Raw genomic sequence first — 14440 nt, forward strand, 5'->3', positions numbered from 1 at the left:
CACACGACCCCACACAGCACACTTCCTCCAGTGTTTGGCATCATAGACCGTTTTAACCAGCTAGATCAAGGAGAGTAAACAAGAGTCGAACAGTTACACTGTAATCAGCTGGTAATAACTGTAGTTAAGTAAATTTTCTTGCCTTATGCGATGGCGGCAATCGACACTAGCCAATGCCAGTATAAAATAAAAGTTACCGTACTATAGTAGCAGCCAACTAGCTAGACGTCGAAGGCTTGCGTCGAAAGGTGGAAGAAATCGGGCCGCAGCATAGCACTGGTAGCTGAAAACTGCAAAGGCAAAGTCTGATCATGGAGGTACAATTCGTTGCAAGTAATTAAATGAGAAGTCTGCGTGGGAATAGGACTCGAGACCGAAGAGAAGCTTACCTACCCGCCACGCCGTTGCCGCTAGGCTAGTTCATGAGTTAGCTCTGAGCTTGCGATGTACTACAACCCAGTTACCTTCATTCCCTAGCACTCCGCCTGTGCCTCAGTGCAGTGGCCATGCTTCCCGTGCCCGATCAATAAATACAACGAGCGATGCATGCTTTTATGCGTGATGCTAACCCCCGGCGCGGGGGAGATGTTGATGTTGAGTTCTACGTATTGCGCAATGTTCTCGTGCTCCCACCATCACCAGTCACCACTGCACTGCTTAGGACCGCGGGCGTGAGCTTGTTTTTGCTCATGAAGAAGAAATATTTCTGGAAAAGCTCCAGAAACTGTACCAGTGGACAAGGCTGTAAGCTGAATTATTTTGAAAAAAATGGTGAGCGTCACATTGTAATGATATGTAATGAACGTTAGTTAGTTGCTGCCATTTGTCTAAATTTCCGTAATCCCATACGTTCAAATATGTGTAGTGACTAGTGTATAGTGATTAGTTGCAGCAGTTCTTGGTTGGTAATTGTAAAAAAAGACCAGCAACTTAGTAGCTAGTGCTCCTGGACTGATACTGAATAAACGTGTTCAATGTAGCCAGGGAGTGCGCGGGGATGAGGGCGGGGAGTGGAGGGGCTACATACCCCCCCCCCCCCCCGAATTTTTGTGATGTCTGATGATTCTAAAACAAATGTTTGGGGGCTGAAATTCTCATCTCATGATCTTGTGCACATTTTGGCATTGATTTAACTTGAGATGTACACCCTTTTAATATCTACATGTATATTATTGCTATTTGCAAAAATCGGGGGGGGGGGGGTGTGCTTGAGGATAACTGCGATCAGCCCAAACACAGTATAAGTACTACTACAGTACTCTCCGCGTAACCGGGTATCGCTTAAACGGGTAAAATTTACTCGTTTAATTGGGTAGTAATGTCATAATTGGTTCCAATGCACATTAAAATTACCTGATAATCGGGTTGCCTCTCCGCATAAATGGGTAAATAATTTTCTTCTTATCTAATTTCTTCCCACATTTTATCGCAGATATAACCCTTCAAGAAATCATGGATGTCAAATTTTTATTGGCTAATCGCATTCTCTGCTTAATTTGCAAAGAAAACCGATCAATTGGGGAGTGATTAAACATGAAAACACATGTACCACTACCGACTTGCCACATGTAAACGAACATTACACATGTAGGTGGCACTCGCAATTGCATAGACAGACAGGAGTTGAACACACTTGCACTCCTCCCTTGCTCCGCAACAACATTCACAATACGAGAAGATTGCAACGAAAATCAGGCCATGCACCAGCTCCATAATCTTACTTTTCCCTAGTCACTTCTCGAAAAGTAATACCCGACATTCTACGTTGCTAGGCACGCAAAGAGATGTGTTTATTTCGGAAAACGCCTGCATGTTACCGAGGAGTCTATAGTCAAACGACAAAGTTTTCTGAAGACATATTTGTCCATAAAAAGAATGTAAATTATTGTTCTTTACTGAGCAAGTGTAAGGTATGTATAGTATGCCGTGCAAGCACGCATGTTAAGCATACAGTGTAGGTGTTTGGTGCAGTGTACAATTCATGTACATACACATTGTGTGTGTCAATTGTGAATGAGAAGTGTTCTTCTGTTCATCGGGTACTCCGCTTTTAGAAATCGGGTAAGAAACCCTCTGCCCGAGCCTACCCGATTATGCGGAGAGTAATGTATAACTGTGTGAAGGAGTGCCCCAGGGTTAGCTTGAGGAGAGAGCCTGCTATGGTACTAAATCAAATGTTGCTCTTGCTTTGAACTAACTAGTGTTAGCACATTTTCGTGACCAATGTCTTTAAAAAAACAAGTTTTCAGTGACTCTTACGTGTAAAAATGAATAAGCGTGTCTGCATAAGAAATATAAAACAATAGATCATAAATTCATTTTGATGATGCAATTTTTTTTCATGTAAATTCGTTCATACACTACAAAAAAGAATTCAGGTTTAGACAGAATTTAGCGCATTTCATTCAAGCTTTATTTCAGGACTTAGAACATAGAGATTAAAATCTTATGCACAAAAATATTTGGGAGGGGGAGGGCTGTGCATAAATTTGATAGCATATTAAATTAGCATAGGTCCTATGAAATTAATATAGAAAAAATGGCCATTTTTGGGAAAAGTTATTTATGCACTATTGAAGTTGGAGATGACGCGATGGGCAATGTGCGTGCCGATTTTCACCACGATCGCACAATCCACAGCTAAGATCTTAGGGGAGCCAAGTAACCCCTCCCCCCCCCCCCCCCCTTCAATTTAAAAATAGCCAGGGTTATATAGGATTTTGAAAACAATTACATCTGATGTACAGGTCTCTACTTGTCACAACTAGTAATGCAGAAGTGTGAATGACAACAGTTTACTGATAGATCAAGGTCTAAAACTGTATCAGTAGACCTATATTGATGTTATGGATGTTAAGTGCCTAGTGAAGGTGCTCTTTTATTAGGCTTTGCTAGAGGAAGAATACAAATGATTGATCTAAAAATGTCTTCTTCTTTTTTCAAAGCTAATAGACTTACCAGAAGAAATTTCATCATACCACTTACCTATAGCTTAGAACCATGCATGTCTGACCGTTGGCAGATAACAACTGTATCAAGTGTAGTGCTTAGTCTTATTTGCATTTGTTATTAAAATAAAAGATATGAGTGTGTGACTTGTAATGGTTCATGCATATGCCAGCCTTTTTCACCGTTTTTCTTGACAAGAGCCTATTATTGGAGCTCTACCCTTCATAGCTGGGCATACAATCCAGTGCATAGCAGTATTTGACCCCAGGTTCAATCATGTGAACAAAACAAAAACAAAAAAAACAAAAGTTAATCAGCGTAATTAAGATTGAATACTACATAAATGAATACTATACATTAAAAATTTCCGATGAATAGGACAGATTCTTATAATATCTTACAAATTGTATTTGCAGGATGGTTGTGGCATTGGTGTGATATGATCACCCTAACAAAAAAGTCCTGTGGTACTCCCTGTGGTACTTGTCGGTACCACACAATGTACCACACACTTGTAATGTTACCACAGGAACTGTGTGGTACTGTACCACAGGCTTGTAGGGTACTCCCTGTAGTACTTGTCAGTACCACACAATGTACCACATAAATAAATGTTACCACAGGAACTGTGTGGTACTGTTTTACAGGCTCCCCTGTGGTACTTGTTGGTACCACACAATGTACCACACAAATATATGTTAACACAGGAACTGTGTGGTACTGTGTCACAGGCTCGTGTGGTACTCGGGGATGTACCACAGGGCAGTACCACAGGACATTGCCACAGGAAAGGACCACAGGACAGTACCACAAGACAGTATACACACAAATTGTCCTGTGGTATTTTGGGACGTACCACAGGAGAGTACAACAGGAAAGTACCACAGGATAGTACCACAGGACAGTACCACACGACTTGTTCTGTGGTATTTTAGGACGTACCACAGGACAGTACCACAGGGCAGTTCCACAGGACAGTACCACAGGAAAGTACCACAGGATAGTACCACATGACAGTACCACAGGAATTTTCCTGTGGTATTTTGGGACGTACCACAGGACAGTACAACAGGACAGTACCACAGGATAGTACCACATGACAGTACCTCACGACTTGTCCTGTGGTATTTTGGGACGTACCACAGGACAGTACCACAGGGCAGTACCACAGGACAGTACCACAGAGCAGTACCACAGGACAGTACCACAGGAAAGTACCATAGGGGCAATTCCGCGGTTAGTAACGTTACATTTGAACAAATTAAGATATTTGTTTTTACTACTAAATTACCATTTATTCATTTCAAGCCAAAATTATGTCAAAAACATGTTCATCATTCCCAGGTTTATGATACAGAAAAGAATGAATAAAATCCAAGAAATAATAGTATTGCTATGGCAACTTAAAGGGCTGGTTAGTAACGTTACGAAAAAAGGACATGACAAAAAAATCAATGTCTTGTAACAAAAAGTGTGCAAAAATTCAAGTTACTTCAAACAAAGTGTTGCATTAATTTCAATTATTGCATCATGACAAATGTTCACACAATGTTTTTTAGCAGTTCGACCAATAATTTCTTAGCTAGACCCCCAAAAGCATGGTTAGTAACGTTACGGTTAGTAACGTTACATTTGTCCGGAGTGATTCCGCAGGTCATTTCACCCTTTTGTAATTGACAAAATGTCACATGACTTCTGGAGTATTTAAATGTATGTATCTTTTACCCTTTAGCAAAACTTTGAGGAAAAAATTTCAAAGGAACCCACTGTAATTTGCATTTAAGTGAATTTCAGCATCCCCAGTCCCACATGTACATTTTAAATGATGGTTTTAGATCTCGCGAAATCAATCAATACGAAAGATAAAATCTACTGAATTTGAAAGACCTTAATGATTGGTGAACATCCATGGCATTAGTTGATACCTAGATTAAAGAGTAAGATAAAGAGGCACATTTCTTTTATCCATGTCATGTCCACCTAACTGCGGAATTGCCCATAGGATAGTACCACACGACTTGTCCTGTGGTATTTTGGGACGTACCACAGGGCAGTACCACACGACTTGTCCTGTGGTATTTTGTGACGTATCTTTTACCCTTTAGCAAAACTTTGAGGAAAAAATTTCAAAGGAACCCACTGTAATTTGCATTTAAGTGAATTTCAGCATCCCCAGTCCCACATGTACATTTTAAATGATGGTTTTAGATCTCGCGAAATCAATCAATACGAAAGATAAAATCTACTGAATTTGAAAGACCTTAATGATTGGTGAACATCCATGGCATTAGTTGATACCTAGATTAAAGAGTAAGATAAAGAGGCACATTTCTTTTATCCATGTCATGTCCACCTAACTGCGGAATTGCCCATAGGATAGTACCACACGACTTGTCCTGTGGTATTTTGGGACGTACCACAGGGCAGTACCACACGACTTGTCCTGTGGTATTTTGTGACGTACCACAGGGCAGTACCACATGAAAGTACCACAGGATAGTACCACAGGACAGTACCACACGACTTGTCCTGTGGCATTTTGGGACGTACCACAGGGCAGTACCACAGGAAAGTACCACAGGATAGTACCACAGGAAAGTACCACACGACTTGTCCTGTGGTATTTTGGGACGTACCACAGGACAGTACCACACGACTTGTCCTGTGGTATTTTGGGACATACCACAGGACAGTACCACAGGAATTGTCCTGTGGTATTTTGGGACGTACCACAGGACAGTACCACAGGACAGTACCACAGGATATTACCACAGGACACTACCTCACGACTTGTCCTGTGGTATTTTGGGACGTACCACAGGACAGTACCACAGGGCAGTACCACAGGACAATACCACAGGGCAGTACCACAGGACAGTACCACAGGAAAGTACCACAGGATAGTACCACAGGACAGTACCACACGACTTGTCCTGTGGTATTTTGGGACGTACCACAGGGCAGTACCACAGGATAGTACCACAAGACTTGTCTTGTGGTATTTTGGGATGTACCACAGGACAGCACATACAGGGCAGTACCACAGGAAAGTACCACAGGAAAGTACCACAGGATAGTACCACAGGACAGTACCACATGACTTGTCCTGTGGTATTTTGGTACATACCACAGGACAGTACCACACGAATTGTCCTGTGGAATTTTGGGACGTACCACAGGACAGTACGACAGGAATTCCTGTGGTAATTTTCGATGTATACCACAGGAGAGTACCATAGGAACTGTCCAAAATCCCACAGGAAAATCATAATATGGTGCTATTCCACACAGAAGTACCACACAGCAAATTAAATTTGTAAGTACGGTACCACAGAAAAATGCTACAGGATATTCTTTTTTTTTTCTTAACTTTTTATACCAGAGGACTATCACATCAGGAGAATATCAAACAGCAGTACCACACAGGAGTACCACACAGGAAAATTGTAAGGCAGAATCAACTGAAATTTATAACAAAAATACAAACAAAAAAGCACATATTAATATTCCTCAATTAATTGATAGATGAGTTATGCTGTGAATTATAGCAATTGATTTGCCATTACTTATCCTGTCCTATACTCCTACAGTATTACCTATTTAGTGCTGATGTAAAGCATGAGGACTTCTGTGGTACTCCTGTGGTACTCCTGTGGTACTCCTGTGGTACAAATTTTTACATAGCTCATGAATATTCATAAAAACCACTCTAGATTTTAGAAAATACATATATGACTTAAAAAGTCAAAATATTGATGATGGAACTTACTTTGAACTTTATGAAAGATTGTCTAATTATGTTATGTTATTCCCAATATCATAGATATTGTTATGAAAGTGCAATTTCATATCTTGATAATCAAGTATAATCGAGTTAGTAACCATGCCTTAATGCTTTACGGATAGACGGCCATATATATATGTACTGATACGGTCGATGGCTACCTAGGAATAGAATATGACTATTATAGATCTATTATAGGACTAGATTGGCACTTGGCCATTAGACTCTCGTTTGAGGTTATATGTTAGGAGTAGGACAGGTTATTAAGTAGGGCCATGTTTGTCCTGAAATCCATCACTCACCTATCAGGAATATTCCTTGATATGTGGCTAAAATTCTCCAAGATTTTTTTTTCGATCTATCCTGTGTGGTACTCTCCTGTGGTACCATGGAAATGCTGTGTGGTACTGCCCTGTGGTAATGCTGTGTGGTAATGATCGACCTGTGGTACTGTCCCAAAATACCACAGGACAGTTCCTGTGGTACTGTTCTGTGGTACTAGTCCTGTGGTACTGCCCTGTGGTACGTCACAAAATACCACAGAAATTCCTGTGGTACTGCCCTGTGGTACGTCCCAAAATACCACAGGAATTCCTGTGGTACTGTTCTGTGGTACCGGTCCTGTGGTACTTTCCTGTGGTACTGCCCTGTGGTACGTCCCAAAATACCACAGGAATTCCTGTGGTACCGTCCTGTGGTATGTCCCAAAATACCACAGGACAATTCCTGTGGTACTGTTCTGTGGTACTTTCCTGTGGTACTGTCCTGTGGTACTGTCCTGTGGTACCGTCCTGTGGTAATTACCACAGGAGTACCACAGGACTTTTTCGTAAGGGCGGGGCACCATACAGTTTTATCTGACTCACAATCACTGTGTAATCAGTTATTTTGAGCAAAGTTTGGGAAGGTTGTGTGTGAAAACTGCTTCTATTCAAGTTGTTGTTGTTTTTTTCAATGCTGGAGCACCAACTGATGATATGATGTGCATTATCAAATTTGCAGTTCACAGGCCTACACATCATTTACTCTCTTTTTTTTTCCAGAAGGATGAAGATCCCAAAATGTTACTTCATGAGTTTTACGTCCTTCAGGAAGAGAGAATAAAAGTGTACAGAAGTTTGGATGAGTAAGTATAGTGTATATTCATTCTTTCTTCCTATTCATTTTTTTTTTGGGGGGGGGGGGGTGAGGGGATGTGAAACATCTAGAAGTATATTCAAGCTATCTAAATGAATAGTCACTTCACGTTGTGTATGTTAACTTCTGTGAATATGAGACTGGCCAAACAAAAGTATTCGGGAATATCATTTGACCAGCCATTCAAATTGGATTTTGACCATGCTCACCATTAATCAAAACCAACAGGTCATTTGTCACAGGTCACTTATCTCTGTGTCACAACAAGAAAAATATTGTGAGTATCACTGCTTATCAGCCAAGCTTATCTTAATTGCAGATTTCAAGTTATAAACTACTGGGGAAAAAAAGAACTCATTTTATCTTTTAAGTTTCATCTCGTAGCTGGAGGTTGGAATATTGTATGATGGTTTCAACTGAAAAGCAAAACTCAGCTCTTTATCAATTACTACCAAGAAAGTGCAGCATGTGGGAACTTGCCGTTAATGGCTTCAGTTGTGTATTATGTGATGTCTTTAATGTGTACTGGTAACCATTGGGGAAACAAAGGTATTTTTTTTTGTATTGAAGCTGGGCAATTATGTTTTCCTGGCAGAGGACACAAGACCTATCTCCAGACATCCCCAGACTATGACTTTCAAGCGTACCGTCAGGTGGTTCACAACTGCACTGAAGAATTCAACCGCATCTCCAAACGAATCATCGAGATTGAGGATCTCTTCAGAGAGAAGTATCAGAAGGGGGATATCGCTGACTGCTTGAAGAAAGTACAGGAAGCAGAGAGAGATAAATTGGAAAAGGTATGAAGCCAAAAAATATAATTTCAGAAATGTTTCTCGAGAGCCAAATGTGCGAGAGATATATAGATAAGACAGAGATTAACTGGAAGAGATATATAGTTAATTTTAAAGGCATAATTTACCATTTGCAGATGAAACAAAAACCTATCATTGGTGCTTCAAAATAGTTCTAAAATGTGAGTTAGGGATAGAAACAACCAGTGTAAAAATTTGAACCAGTGTAATTGATGTTGAGTATTGTCAAATATACAAAATGTGAATAATAGTTATAATAAAAATTTATCCAGACTAAACCATGTACAGTTATGGTTTAATGAGAAAAATAGTGATATGTCCTTATATTTAAAGGGAACCCAAACCCAAAGAGCAATGTGGATTGAGTGAAAGCAGCAACATTTAATAGTAGAACACATCAATGGAAGTTTGAGGAAAATCGGACAATCGATGCAAAAGTTATGAATTTTTAAAGTTTTGGTGTAGGAACCGCTGAATGAGGAGACTACTAGAGGTTATGACGTATGAGTGGACAACAATATAAAGAAAATATAGAGGGAATTCCACAAAAATTCATTTTTCATGAAAATTACATATTTCATCAACTTGATACTGACATACTGGTATGTTAAGGGTAGCAATTATTCCCCCTGCTTTCTGAAAGCTGTTAGTCATGTGCTCTTTCATTATCCTAGAAAAGTAAATTTTTTTGGAATTTTCCTTTATATTTTCTTTACATTGTTGTCCACACATATGTCATAACCTTTAGTAGTCTCCTCATCCAGCGGTTCCAACACCAAAACTTTTAAAAATTCATAACTTTTGCATCGATAGTCGGATTTTCCTCAAACTTCCACTGATGTGTTCTACTAATGTTGCTGTTTTCACTCGATCCACATTGCTCTTTGGGTTTGGGTTCCCTTTAAGGCTTTATTGCAAAAAAATTTATCTGGTAGGATGTTTTGTGATAAACTGACCTACACATATGCATCAAAAATGATAACTTGAACATTTCTTAAATCACTGCTCCCAAAGGTAAACAGGACCTTTAACAGAAGAACAAGGTGTTTCTCTCTGTAAATTAAGTTATCATGTAGCCATAGATAAGTTGTTTGTTGTTGTTGTTGTTTTGTTTTGTTTTTTTGTTTTTTTGTTCAAGACTTGCAATTCGTAGAATAAATATGATTCATTACAGTAGTATTCTATGTAATCATTCAGTGTTGAGTTGCAAGTAGTGGGGCTCAGATTGGGCTGTTGTGACACTGGTATGACAACTTGTGTATATGTGTGTGTGTGTGTGTGTGTGTGTGTGTGTGTGCACAAACAAATAAAGCACAATCTTTTTGGCAAGATGAAATGTTTTCTTGTGCTGTCATGTCACTGAAGAGACAATTCTCTTCCAGCTGTGTTATTTTGTATCATTCATTTCTGGTAAGCCTATACCAATCTGTGAAGGGAAAAGATGAGATACCAGTCTGTTTCATCTGTCACGAGTGACAAACATATTATACAGTACAGTGCACTCCCGTTATAACGAACACGGTTATAACAAAATTTCGTTATAACGAAATTTCGTTATAACGAAGTAAATCTTCTGGTCCCAAAATTATCACCATTAAAGTCTATGGTAAAAAATTCGCTTATAACGAACACGGTTATAGCGAAATTTCCGTTATAACGAAGTCTTTTCCGAGCGCCACAGACAAAGAAAAACAAAAGAAATATGCTCCATTATAATGAAATGCGAATTGCTTTCGAAAATACGTAGCGGAACAAGCATTTATAGCGTCTCTACATGGGTGAACGCTTCACACCACTGTGTGTTCGTTCCACAGTTTCTGAGGGGAACTTGCGTTTCTTATTGTGATACAGTTATCCCATCACATTTCACATAGCTTTCCAGTGTAGATGAGTATTCAGCAAACAGAATATGATATATACAGTGTATATATGTGGTTTCCTTGTTTTCGTTATATATTGTATTTGTTCGGTTATAACGAAATTTCGTTATAACGAAATAAAACTGCCGGTCCCGAGCATTTCGTTATAACGGGAGTGCACTGTAATTGCAAATTACCTCTATCACTTGGGCTGGTATGATACTTCTTCTTTATATGCACAAACACAAAAATAAGAGAAAATTTAAAGAACAAAACAATAATAAAATAACAAAAGCAAAGGAGAAGTCGTAATGAGAAAGCCCTAGATTTGTAAACCCATTCTTTCATCATCACTTCTTCCCACAGACAGCTGTGTTGCAGTTGGCCAAACAGCGACTTCAAGATGAACCAGGGAATGAGGAGCATTCCAGAGAAATTTCTGAGCTCAAGGCTAAGTGAGTAAATCTTTTTGGGCTTCTTTTTGCCACGTAAGTCTGCATCAGATTGTAGTTGAGTAAAAGACCATATGCTTTAATGCCAAATATCTTTCATCAGCAACACATGTGTAATGCAATGTTTAATTTCATTTGGGTGTATATACATCGCAGTCAGATGATTTAATTGCTTTTACGTTTACATTTCAGTCTTTACTTGTGAAGGATATGCTCATCGGTGTTCCCAGACAATCAGTACTGGTATTTCAGATTCACTAGGTGGTTGCAAGTATAAATGGAAGCTTCTTACTGAAGTTTTTTGTTAGGTGATCCGAGTATCCTCTCGGATCACCTTCTGTATCTGTACGGATTCTTTCTTCTTTCTTTGTTTCTTTCTTTATTTCTCCTCAAAAGTTGTGCAGAGGTTAGCTCAGAAAGTGCATTACCTCTCAATGTCAAACTTTTATCATGTATGTATGGTGTCCCAAAGACGACAGATCTAGTGAAATCATTGTGATCAGTTGACCGTGATGTCACTATGACGTCATTATATGAAAACACATTTTCATTCATATCTCATTAATAGAATGGAATTTTTCAGTCATATTTACGTCACATATATTTCAAGTCAAGTGCATTATACTCATATTCTCAAAATTCATCTTTACCCTTAAAACGTGCGCGTACGCGCGCGTTCAAATATCTGTGTGCTCCGATCGAGCTCAAACTTTTTTTGCACATGTTTCAGACCATTTGAAGCATTTTTTGAAAAATTGAAAAAATTGGACGGACACGTACGCGCGCGCGCGCGCATATACGCACGCACAGCTCACATGCAATAGAAATTTCCCATTTTTTCACTTTGATCGGATGTCTGAAATGTCAAGGAATATTTCTACCAAGTTTCAAGTCAATCCGACTCATTATGACGTCATACGGGCCCGTCAAAGTTGAAATTCCGCTCTTGCGTCAACGGCGATATACAGTGCAACTATGCCAAAAAACTGCCAATTTTAAATCCAATTTTACTCGTCAGGATGGACGGTGAACCCCCCCCCCCCCCCCCCCCCCCCATTTTCTTTACATATTTTGAAAGCTGATGAGTTGTACATGTCATTTCATGGGTTGGCGATGCTGGCAAAATGATTGAAAGATATGAAATTTCTTAATAAAGTAAAAACAGTAAACTTTCAAAATGACGTCATCAAATTTCAAGTTCACTCGAGCGTATCTCACTTATCCTTTGCAATTTTCACCCAAATTTCAGTATGTTGTAGCTTATTGAATGTTCTTTCATTAATGTACTAAAATTGGATGATGGCATCACCTCGTAAAAATGGATTGAAAGTAACCTTGTCAAATTTGACCAGTTTACGTGTTATCTGTATGGGAGTGCAGTTTTTCTGGAAATGAAAATTGACATGACTATCTTTATCGAGCACAAGCTCACTTATGCTTCGGTGAATTTCTCCCAGATTTTAATATGTTGTAGCTGAGACTTTACGCTATCGTAAGAAGCCCTTCGTTTTTCCATACGATGTCGGGATCACATCAAAAATTTTGGTTGAAATGAAAGCTTATCTTCGATGCATTGAGATATTTCTTTCTTTCTGCAGCTTTCTTTGCAATAACTCAAGAAAAACATACCCTATCACCCTCAAATTTTGCACATGTTTAGTTCATGTCACGTACATTATTTCATAAAATAACGACTACTTGATCAGACGCCATCTTGGGTATGTAAATTAGGGTCAAAGGTCATAAATGTTTCATCCTGTATCTTGGTGAATATATGTCATTTCTTTCCCATATTGTGCACACGTATTGACGATGTCGCAAGAATCATTTTACAAAATAACCACTTTTTCCTCACATGCCATCTTGGGAGTGTAAAGGTGGGTCAAAGGCCATAAGTATTGGTTGCTGTATCTTCGTTATCTAGTGTATACAGAATTTGGTACCAAAGATGGCAGATATGACTTCCTTTTCTAAATGAGAATCCAAACATCACACGACCAATGTCTCTAAACACAGATGAAACCTGTATGGTCATGCCTAGTGCGATCGGGACTCAAATCATTGATTTAAAAAAAAAATCGGATCACCTTAATTTGTCAGTAATGACAAATTTTGTTTTTGTTTTTAATCTATTAAACTGTTGTAATACAAAGAATGTGAAATGTTCAAGCTCCTTCATGAGTTTCAAATGGCATCAACAATGCTCACAAAAAAAGATCATCTTTTTTTTTTCAATGATTATGTGTGATTAGCAGCATTGCAGCCTGTGCTATTAACTGTAAGTACATGTACAGTGTATAACTGCAGTCTTTATTCCCCCCCCCCCCCTCACCCTACCCATATTTTTGCTCCAACAGGTTGACAGGAATGATGGAGCAAATCACGGATGCTCTGGAGGACTTGAGATATGAAGGAGAGGGATTATGATGGACAAATCAAACCTGTCATATTCCTGTGGCACAATGCTGCCTCAAAATGCCCAAACTTGTTCTCAAGAGAGTAGCATGCTACTAAAGCAAAAGTCTACTCTGAATACTAGAGGCACGACGATTACACAATTGAAGAGTTCAACAAGTGAGGACAGTTCCAGGGTATTAACCCGATGAGGACGAGTTCGGAGTATACTCCGGCAGGTGTCTATGGGAAATGCATGTTGTAGCAAAATCAAACCACCCTCAACAGGTTAAAATGTCTCCCTCATGGTAGGAGGACAGTAAAGCATAGCTGTTATAGATTGGCTCAGACCATTGCCTTTAATAGTCTGTGTGATAAGTCTCATCATCTGTGATCATGGATTGCCCCGTTCCTACCGAACAAAGGTTTACAGAAGAGAGCACGTGGAATTTGTGAGATTTTACCCCAGATACACTGTAGAAAGGTGTGTATGGTATCAACTTTGGCATTGAAAGTGTGGACCAATAATTCTCTCCTCTCCATTCAGAGGTGTTGAAGAGTGGATTCATTTGTGGTCATACCAAATGCCCCCCCCCTCAAAAAACAAAACAAAAACAGAATGGGACCCTCTGCAATGAACACTTTGAAAATTGTGAATCAATCCAAATACAATATCAAGGTATGAAATTACGCTTGTATAACTTATTACCCACATCTTACAGAAAACCCCATCCAATTTGCTTCAGTGGTAACAGAGAAATGTGGATCTTTGTAGAACATGTCACGAACCTCTTCCTTCGGAGTTCTGTCCATTGTGTTTTTTAATAAATCATTTTTTTAATTTATTTATTTTCTTTTTTTAATGAAGGGTGCACATTCCAACAACTCGCGACTGATATATGTTAAGGGTAATACAGTCAACCTCACCCAAGTCAAATCTATTCAGACTGAAGAAATCACTTCAACTTTGAGAAAATTTGACTTATAAATGTCACATGTAAGCCACAATTCTACATGCATAGATGTGTCAGTGTATGTATGGTACTGCTC

General features: G+C 39.1%; 1 protein-coding gene across 1 annotated transcript; it reads left to right on the forward strand.

The window, feature by feature from the left end:
• Positions 1 to 718: 718 nt before the first annotated feature.
• On the forward strand, positions 719 to 13978 carry LOC139723637 (required for excision 1-B domain-containing protein-like). The gene is made up of 5 exons (XM_071634865.1): positions 719 to 771; positions 7777 to 7859; positions 8466 to 8670; positions 10911 to 10999; positions 13354 to 13978. Exons 1-5 carry the CDS (start codon positions 769 to 771, stop codon positions 13421 to 13423), a joined length of 450 nt encoding a protein of 149 aa, XP_071490966.1. The 5' UTR covers positions 719 to 768; the 3' UTR covers positions 13424 to 13978.
• Positions 13979 to 14440: the final 462 nt, after the last annotated feature.

This window comes from Diadema antillarum, unplaced genomic scaffold, assembly GCF_040938485.1.
Source record: "Diadema antillarum isolate AM-2024a unplaced genomic scaffold, OU_Dant_1.0 scf00000197, whole genome shotgun sequence".
NCBI classification, from domain to species: domain Eukaryota; kingdom Metazoa; phylum Echinodermata; class Echinoidea; order Diadematoida; family Diadematidae; genus Diadema; species Diadema antillarum.